The sequence below is a fragment of the Mustela putorius genome, unplaced genomic scaffold (genome assembly GCF_011764305.1).
Source record: "Mustela putorius furo isolate JIRA1106 unplaced genomic scaffold, ASM1176430v1.1 tig00000813_pilon_pilon_pilon, whole genome shotgun sequence".
NCBI classification, from domain to species: Eukaryota; Metazoa; Chordata; class Mammalia; order Carnivora; family Mustelidae; genus Mustela; species Mustela putorius.
This window is the reverse complement of record NW_025421485.1, coordinates 4,987,213-4,997,183: the sequence shown is the minus strand read 5'-3', so window position 1 is coordinate 4,997,183 and position 9,971 is coordinate 4,987,213. Positions and strand designations below refer to the sequence as shown.

The following is a 9,971-nucleotide window of genomic DNA, read 5'->3' as shown; positions in this document are numbered from 1 at the left end:
ATGCTCAAGGAGGCTCAACAGTCAAGATTGCAGAGCTGGTGGGCAGCAGGGCCGGGATCGCACCCTGGGCTGGGTGGTTCCGCTGCCAGTGTCCCAGGCCCTCGCCCCGGCCACACCTGGACACACAGCCCCGTGTCACAGAGCACACGATCACGCCCCGCGAGCTCATGCCACTGCGCCTGGGACTCAGCGCCATGGCCTACCGGCTCCCCACGCCACAGGGAGGCCCCCCCACGGCCCCCGCCGAGAAGGAAGGAAAGGGAGAGAGACGCCCCGGGAAAGCCAGGCAGGTATGCGGCAGGCCCCGACCCCGGGATACAGGTCTGCAGCACAACCGCCCAGCCCTGGGGACACACTCCGGCCAGCGGCAGCCTCCCCCACCTTCCGAAATCCTTCCCTCTAAGGAAGCCATCAGCGTGCACACAGAGACAAGCAAGAGCTGAGGCCCCTTCCTTTGGGAGGAGGCAGGGGACGGGAGGCCAAAGGGGCAGAGAGCGGAAACAGGTGAAGCCTCTGGTCCCGGCCCACAAGCTGGTGGGTGCCCAGGTAACTAGACTCGTGACAGTGTCTGTCCATACACAGAAGCCACACACACACCAGACACAGCACGTCACAGACACATCACACACATCTCACACACACACACACACACACCGCAAAGCCAGTCTGTGAACAGACTGCACCTCTCAGAAGTGGGCATATGTCTGTACCGAAGCAACAGAGATACAACAGGGACAGAAGGACGCCAAGGAAAGAGAGTGGGGGAGACCTGAAGGCCTAAGGAGCAGCGCTGCAACAGGAGGAGGAAGAGAGGAGCGCGAGCCGGCAGAGCCTGGCGCCGCGAGCCGGCTGCGGTGAGGCCGGTTGCACAGCCTGCAGCCGGGTCCCGCCGGCACGCTCTCCCTCTGCGCGGAGCGCATTTCCAGCCAGATTCCATCATTTAGCGGCCAAAGAGCCCCCATCCCAGCTGTATGTAAAGAAACACACCTCCAAAATCACATTGATTCCTGAGAACTAGGGAAACCGAATTCAATTTTCAAATTAACTCAAAAATGGCTCTTTCTCAAAGAAGCTATTCAAATGAAGGTATTTATTTTTATAAATGTTTTCTCCAGCCAGTTTATCTCAAATTGCACTTTAAAAAACAGAAAAAAAAAATCTGTATTTAATCTTGTAAAAAGTTAAGAGAATGACCAGTAGCTTCCATTTCTTAGGTATTTACTAAATTATATTCTTTTTATAAAAATGTTTTAAACTGCCCCCCAACACAAACAAGTCACAAACTACCAATACAGAAATGCAAACACGGCCCGCACGACAGCTCCGGTGAGACAGGAACAGGTTCCTGGGGGTCAACTCCGAAGGGCAGCAGGCCCCGCAAGGAAAATGCACCTACAACAAGGCTGATCTGCATTTTTACAACAGGATAACCTTCCATTTCATGGTCCACATTTCACAATGTCAGAAAACCACCACTGGCCTCTCTTGATTAAAACCGGAGGGAAAACAGACAGTGTTTACAGGGAACAACGACATACAGACAGTGCCCCGAGGTCATGGGGCGACGCACTGCCCAGTGGGGGTGACTGGGCGGTCTCCAAGTCTGCTGTAGAAGGCATGAGGACAGGTGCCAAACCTTTACCGTGCGCAGGTACCAAGAGTTTACAGGAACTGTTCCGCGTGCTGCCACGATGGTCAGTTGGGCGCTCCTCCCGAGCCGTGGGCAGCACGGAGTCAGTGGAATGGCCGGCCCCGTCTGTGTCTGGACTTCAGGTGACCAGCTGAGCGACGGAGGGTTTTCCTTTCTTGTCGGTGCAGCTTCTCAGCCTCCTGCTGCTTCTTCTGCTGTTCGGACTAAGGGAGAAAATTACATGAGAGAGAAAGAGAAAGAAAACACCGACACCCCCTTCTGTAACCATGAGAATACCCCCGTCACACCGCCAACACAGCCGGGCAGAGGGAGCAAAGCTGCCTGGGGGTCTTAGGACACGTAGTCTGGCCCCCAGACTCCGCTCCTGCCGGGCCGAGCCGGGCATTAGCAAGGACCAATGGTTTATTTACGTTGCCCCAAAGACACACACACACACACACAAACAGTTGCATTTACAGAAGGCGTATTGTAAGCCACCACAATTAAGGATCAATCACCAGAACAGATTCCCAAGAATCGTTGGCTGCTTTCAAAAAGTCCAACTCCCCTGGGAAGCCTGAGATTTGCTGTTGTTAAGCCTGGACAAGGGCTCAGCAGACAAGTCGCCTGCAGGTCCCCGGCTGGCGTGGGCACACGGGCTCCCGGGCTGACTGATCCGAGGGCATGCCTCCCGTGGGGACGCTCGTGCTGGCCGAGCAGGTGGCCCCGTCCACCCCAAGGAGGCCCGTGGCTGTCAGCAGCAGCTCTCAGAGAGAAGAGAGCCAGCGCAGAACCCACAATGGAGGTCAGAGCCGCCTGGTTTTCAAAGCACATTTGATGGTTCTGAGGGTACCAACTTTTGAATGCAAAGCTCAGAAAGATATTTCCAGCCGCTGGAACTGCACAAAAGGTAAACTGAGAAAGCACTGGTGGGGTATAAGTTCTAAAACCTGGAAAGTTTGCCTTTTGGTCCCCTTATGAGACTGCTTTACGCGGACCTGTGTTACTCTGCGCACCTAAAATCCTCCTTCGTACTCTGCTCTTGAAGGAGATGTCCCCGCTCACCTCCAGCGGGCATGATTTCAGATTTTAAAATAAAATGCTGCGAGGTAAGGGAGTAGGTGGGGATGGAGAGCGATCTGCGAGACTGGGGCTCTGAAAAAATCCTTAAGTTCTTTTTCTGAGTATTACTATTCTTCAAGAGTCCTAATAAATCCCCCCTCGTCGGCTCCTCCTGGCATATCCCCACAGCCGCCGCTTGGCTCCACCCCCTGGGCAACAGCTGGTCAGTTTTCAGAAGTAAAAAGGGTCAGTCTTCTGCTAACTCCAACTCTTCAACAGCTTCCCACAGTCCCACTTGGACTTCGGTAAGCACCTCACACGGCCCTCCGGGCTGGAGCCGCGCGGTCTCCGCTCTGACCCTCTTCCCTTTGACCTCGTCCTACACACACGGGCTCTTGTTCAGATCCTCAAGCAAGGCTGCCTCAGTGCCACCCGCTGCCTGGCACTGTGCCTGACTGACCCCTCAGGGTTCCCATGCAGCTTAGAGACCCGACCTCACAGCACCTCCCCCTCCCTGGCCCTACGGTCTGGGTCCAGCCCCACCAGACGCCCTCACAGCGCCGCGTCCTCTGCTGGAGCACCTGCCACACCGTAAGGACACAGCCGGGTGTGTCCTTTCAGCAGACGGACAGCTGCGGAGCAAGAGCCCCGTCTGTCTCGCCCTGAGTCTCCACAGCACACACCCCAGGGTACACACTTGTTGATGGGACACCCAGAAACCCGGAGGAGCCTGCACACAAGCTCACCGAACTATGGTATCAGGGCCCTTGTAGGATCAATCTGCACTGGTGACTTAATATTTGGTTTCGTCACGTTATGAAGTATCCCCCAAAGGGTCTCCTGTCCACATAATTTTGGAAAGCGACAGGCCGAATAAAGATGAACAGGTGCGGGAGCTCGTCCGTCGGCGTGGACAGCCGTCCCCGTGTCCCCGCGGGTCTGCTGGGGGAGCAGTCTCCCAGGAGCCCCTCTCCGTCTGCAGCAGCATGTTTTGCAGAGTCCTGCCAGGCCTTCCCCACAAAGGCAGGAGCCTCCAGAGGAGCCTGGAAGCAGCAGTGACTGTCCACAGACAAAGCCCCATGCGGAAAGGGACGCTCACCAGCCTCTCTCTGGCAGGCCGCACCAGACGACATCCGCGCTACGTGCCCAGTCCCGTATGACCGAGAGGGCAGGTAGCTCATCAACCAAGTTTCCTTTCCCTCTGCTTCGCCATCCTGCCCCAGCTGCTCGCCCACAGTCGCCAGCAGGCTGGCCCAGAGAAGGGGGGTTGCGGACATGTGTCAGCCCCACACCTTATTAGAAGCAGCCTGGCCGATGGTCTGGTGAGAAACTGCAGTGCAGGAAACCTGAAAACCGGATTTGGGCCTTAATCCTAGTTTTGCCACCGAACAACTGTAAATAATACTAAAGCACGAACTTTCCCCTTACATCCAGTCAAGCATTAGAAAGTATACACAAGGGGTGCCTGGCTGGCTCAGTCGGTAGATCATGTGACTCTTGACAGTGGGGTTGTGAGTTCAAATTCCATGTTGGTAATAGAGTTTACTTAAAAAAAAAGTATACACAAAAATCCTGGGAAAACCTGAGATTTCACCTAAATCAATCACACACCTAGTATCAAAGAAGATTTTTACTAGACACTAAACAAATCCCTAATTATTCCTAAACATTAGATTTGATAGTTACAATTTTATTGCTCTAATGATACAAACAGGTAAAATCAAACATAAATTGCTATAGTTCCCCACACAGGTTCACAGCCTCTGCCGGACCCCACACCATGGGGCCAAGCACCTATTAGTGCTTCTTTGGTTTTTTGCAAAACACTAATTTTAGAGGCATCTTATTTTCATTTTACCCCAAATTCTAAGCCCTGGACATTCAGGGCTTTCACTTTATAAGGATGCACTGAGGTGGCCCAGCAACCTAGAAACCCCACAGCCCGCTCCACACCAGCACTGCCAGCTCTGGGTCGCTGAGGGCCCACCTCCATCAGGACAGCAGGGACCCCGCTCGGGCTCAGCCTCCACCAAGCTGTGGGCTCGCTCCCAGTCCCGGAGGGGCTCCGGCTGCAGGAAAAGTGCTAGAACAGGAACATGGCTACCTCAACAGGGGACGAGCCTGAGAAGGCCATGCTGAGGTCAGTCACATGCATGGCGCTACTGGAAGCCCATGTTCCTTTCCTGAATTAACAAAATCGCGTCGGAAAACTTACCCTCTTTAATGTGAATGTCAGCTGTTTGCTGCCGACTGTGGTGTCTGCTACGCTCAATGTGCCATTTTTTGCTTCGAGTTTCAAACGATCTTCAAGTGTTTTACTGGAGGAGATTTAAGAGAATGACACACTAATTAGCATTATTTTGATTTGGCATTTGAAACAAGTTTTAATTAGAACAAATGACATGAAGAAAATCTGTTACACTTATGGGAGAGACAGAAAATGGCATTCCCGGACCGCGATCGCGGGAAGAACAGGGGCAGACCGTCATCGCTCACGCTCAGCAGCTACACAGTAGAAACAGCAGCTGCCGAAACACCCGCTCATTTAGTATTTCAAATGGTGGTTCCAAATAGATTTTCAAGAGCCGCTCCTGATCTCGCTAAATCACATTTCTGAAGCCACCATGGGAGGAGAGCTATTTCTGAAGCCCGTGATGGACTGGAACGGTCAGTGGCACGGACATTTCTGGAGTGTTCTGTATAGAGGCCCCGCACCAGGCAGGCTGCCGAGCGCTTCACGCTCCCGCCGCCCAGCCACCTCTCCGAGGGAAGACTCCGGGCAGGTCTTCCAGGTGAAGCCAGGGAGAAGCGCCATGCGGGTCCGGAGGCGCCCTTCACCCGCCCTCAGCTCCCTGGGCAGCTCTGACGCTTGGAGAACCGGCCAAGGCGGCAACACCCATGGGTGCCCGTGATAGAAACGGGAGGAGGGGGCCCAGGAAGCCAGAGGAAGAGAACATGGTTCTCTCTTGCCTGCTGTCCCCTCTTCCAAAGAAAGGTTAACGCTTCCCATTCCGGTCCTCCTTGTACAGACCAGAGTTGAGTGTGCCCTTCTCAAGTGACCCTGTAAAAACACCTGACTGAATTTAGAAATGGCTGAATTGGGCGAAGGGTTTGCTTTTGCCTGAAATACGATCTTCATAACTAACTACTGAGCAGAAGCCTTCTCCTAAACGGCCTGCAAGATAAAGCGATGCCCCTTTGAAATTCCGCAGGAAATGTTTGATGTCCGCACCAGGGGAGACTTATCTCCGGTTTACGACGAGCAGTAACGTCCCGAACACGCCTTCTTTACCTAACTTGAGACGTGAAGTGGTTAGCATGAAAGTGGCACTCTTTTCTAAGCAATAATGTTATTAAGAAGCACTTTTAAAGTACTTTTCATCTTCAAAGTGCTTTACAGACGAACTAATTAATCCTTTCAACATCCCTGAGACACAAGTATTTATCCTTTATAGATGGCAAGAAGGGAGGCCAGGCGCTAAATGACTCGCCCCAGGCCACGTGAGGACTCCGAGTCTAAAACCAGGATTCCAATTTAAGCATTTCTGGTTTCCAGGAGTGTGTCAGACCAAACTTGATTTATACCATTTTGTGCAGGAAATGCGTCCACAAAGCCTTCCAAATGACAAGCTTCCTCACGACAGCCGGAATGGAACGAAGCTCTGGTTTAGTTTGGCTTTTTAGCGAGAACGCAGACGTCAAGTGTCAGCGGCTCCCACGCAGAGGGGAAGTATGTCCACCTAAGCGCATTCCTGAGCCTGTCCGTGCCCTTCTCGCTCTTTCCTTTCCTGGCTTCCGAACAGCCACGGAGCCACTGAGACAGGGTGGCACACAGCACACACTCATTTGGGAGGAAAGTGACTTTTCAAGTAAATTGTGGGCAATTACTACTCTTTTAAGAATGACCTTATTTCCTCCATGATAGGGTGTATGAATTCTGGTTTTCTCTCAATGTACTTTCAATGTGCACTTGTAAGAACTTGTTCTGTCTGGGCTGCACGGAAAGACGAGCAGCGTTTCAGAACGAGCCATGGCAGAAGATCAGACACAGGCACTGAGTGCGGAGATTTCTACATTAAAGCGAGTTCCACTTCCCTCCCTTTGAAAGTCGGTTTACGGTATGTGGCTGCTAACCAGCAGGTCCTAAGCCAGCTACTCAAGAATGAATCCAGCCAGAGCCGATTTAAGCAGCAGACAGACACCTGAAAACGGTCTGCTGTAATAGAAGAACAAAATGCAGAAATCCACCCGGTGTGACATCGATAAGGAAGGTTAAGAACTTTAGAGAAAAAAATGCTACAGTCACATGAGGACCAACCCCCCCACCATTTTATGGGGACTGCTAAGAAGACAGATGTGGGCTTCCAACCTTTGTCAACTTTCCAAAGGTTGAAAGGATAGAATTTTCTAGCACAGGACAAAGGACAGGACTAAAGGGGGGAGGGAAGAACCAGAGTTCTCAGAAAGGCTATCTTAAAAAAAAAAATAGGCATGAAGTACAAGGGGAAACATCACATTAGATATTTATTTTATGCCCCAGGAAATAATGTTACTCAACCGCGTTTTTTAAAAGCACTGTGTGGAGGCAGGTACGTTCGTTCAGCATTCAGAGGACTTAACCCAAAAGAAAGGTTAAGTCCACAGTCCACACCAAAGGGAACAGGCAGGCAGTGGACAAGCGGAACCTACAGCGAAAGAGCAAATGTGAAACACTCTGTTCAGAGCCGAGTACCTTCGACGGGTATTTACGGAGACCGCGCAGGTCACCGAAAACTCCATCTCAATGCCTCCTGTCTGTCTGCACGTTCCTCGAAGCGCCCGTGTCGGGAGATGCGGACGAAAGTGACCAGCCTATCTGCGTTCGGCATCGATCAGCTCTACTCGGAGTCACAAAGATGCCTGCCAGCCCCTGCTGCCGTGAGTGTGGGGAACAGGCATGCTGGTAAGAGTGCAGAGAGCTTGAAGCCTCTCTCCAGGGCGATGTGACCCCTTGTGATCCAGCAAGTTCTGGCACTGGGTGGTACAGTCTGAAGAAATCCCTGCACAGGTGTACGGATTCCTAACCGGAAAAGGGGAAGAGGAAAACTAGGAACAACCTGAACCTCCCAACCGAGGGAACGCTGACACACGTTATGGCCCGTCCGCCTTATGAACCAGCAGTGCAGCGTGTGGGGAGGCCCACACGCACTTGCAAAGAAAACTTTTCCACGCTCATCGCTGCGTGGACAGAGTGGCTCGCTGGCAACGGGATCGGCAGGGACATTCACATCCAGGAGAGGACAGCCAGCACTGCGCACGCGTGAGCGTGCACCCACAGGAGCCCCTGAATTCTAGAAAGGCACCCACAGCAGTGACCTCTGGGAGAGAGTGTGGGGGTAAAAGGGAGACTTTCACCTGTTATTTTACATTCTTAATGTATTACAGTGGAAGAGGCTTATAGGTCACCTGAGTGTGTATCAACTTGAATAAGAAGAGATTTGGTTTTCTAAGTGCACCTTTGGAATTAAACTGCTTTCAAAATTAGATTTAAAAATGCTTCTGTTAAAGTAAGACCATGTTCGGGGCTCCTGGGTGGCTCAGTGGGTTAAAGCCTCTGCCTTCGGCTCAGGTCATGATCTCAGGGTCCTGGGATCGAGCCCCACATCAGGCTCTCTGCTCAGCAGGGAGCCTGCTTCCTCCCCTCTCTCTCTGCCTACTTGTGATCTCTATCTGTCAAATAAATAAGTAAAATCTTAAAAAAAAAAAAAAAAATAAGACCATGTTCCTTCAGCTCTCACCCACCGGCAGTGAGGAAAATCAGCTGAAGAGTAAAATGGGCCACAGCTTGTCCACAAAGGGATAAATTTGCAGGCACGATAAGCAGCGACCCAAGGGGTACTAAAGTCACCTGGGGAAGAAGATGAGCTCCTCCACGGCAGGAAATGGCTCTGAAATCTCTGAATGTCCAAGACAGACCACAGGCTAGGTGCTTCAAAGAAGGCCTTCCCACCTAAGGGCCACCTGGCAGGGCGGGGAGGGGAGACGGCCCCAGCTCCTGGGCGCCTGGAAGCCGTGTCGTTCTAGACCTCTCCTCCAGGCTCCCTAGCATGTCCCCGCCAGAGCCTCCCCCGCCGGCCGCTGCCCCGGGTACTGGAGAGGCCCACTGCCCAGGCTCCTGACAGGCCTGCGGCATGAGCTGCCCCACTTTCTACCCATCCACCCTGACGGACTCCCCGCGGGCGGAGGGTGTACCCCCATCCTTTCTGAGGCCCCCTCCTTACCCCGGGCCCATCTCCTCCCGACCGCTCACTGAATTCAGCTGTCCCTTCGGTCTCCTGCATTCCTGTCTGCTCGCCACAGGTAACCCCTCCCCGCCCACTGACACATTCTAGCTCTCCTAAGCCTACAAGACCTTCCCCATCAACCTGTTGGCTTTGATGCCTTCCTTTTTCTGCCAAACTCCTTGGAAGAATCATCCACATTAATGGCTCACAATTTACCATCTCTATTCATTCATCCGTCCGTTGCCCTCCAACACTTGGGCTGATGCCTGAAGAAGCTGGTCCCGGCAAGACGAGCGTGGCTTTGCTCTGTCCCGGGGCCCTCGGGGCTCCCTCTGACATATGTGCCACACCCTTTCTCCCTGCTTGGCTCTTTCCAGCTTTCCGCCTCCAACTCTGAAAACTCCTCAGTGATCTTTACTACCTCCTTCTCCTCCACTTATCTTCCAACTGGAACCCTTAGCCCTTGGCAGTCAATTTCACTGGCGACACCTATAAAACAGGCAGCAGTGCTCTGTGTGCAGGTGTATCGTTCTAAGGACAGGTGTGCGCTTTTTATCACAGACTCAAAAAATACGTGCTGCTCGCCAGGGGCTCCCCTCTTCACCCTCACCGCACTCTGCACACTTCGAGTGGGCCACAGCACGCGGGACTGCTTGCTCACCCCCAGGTCTCTGGCCCATCCCCTGGGTCTCGGATTCCCTACTGAACGTCACCAAGACACGCGGCACTGCACACTTCCTGTGCTTGCAACCTTAAACCTGGTTTTCACTCCATCTCCTTGACCTTGGTGGCAACACGGCCAGACAGTTCAACACTGCCTGACCATTTCTTTCTCCTTTGCTGTTAAGTTAGTAATCAAACAACCTTGAGCTGTAAGCCCATTTTCCTCTCTTATTCTTAGACAGTCTTGTGGATAATTTGGCGCTAAACTGCCTGGTCCCCCCTGCCCCACAGTTCAGGCTTTTATCATTTACTTCTGACTGAACAGTCTTGTTAGCTAAGCTCAGGGGCCCCTC

The 9,971-nt window shown here is 52.7% G+C and overlaps 1 protein-coding gene across 1 annotated transcript in view; it reads right to left on the bottom strand.

Moving 5' to 3' along the window:
* Nucleotides 1-1,075: 1,075 nt before the first annotated feature.
* NOL10 (nucleolar protein 10) overlaps nt 1,076-9,971 on the bottom strand; it is an 85,581-nt gene continuing 76,685 nt past the window's right edge. Inside the window, exons 20-21 of the mRNA XM_045084881.1 lie at nt 4,908-5,010; nt 1,076-1,854 (exon numbers count right to left, since the gene is read on the bottom strand). Of these exons, the coding sequence (XP_044940816.1) occupies nt 1,735-1,854; nt 4,908-5,010 (223 nt within the window). The 3' untranslated portion in view covers nt 1,076-1,734. The remainder of the gene's footprint in view (nt 1,855-4,907; nt 5,011-9,971) is intronic.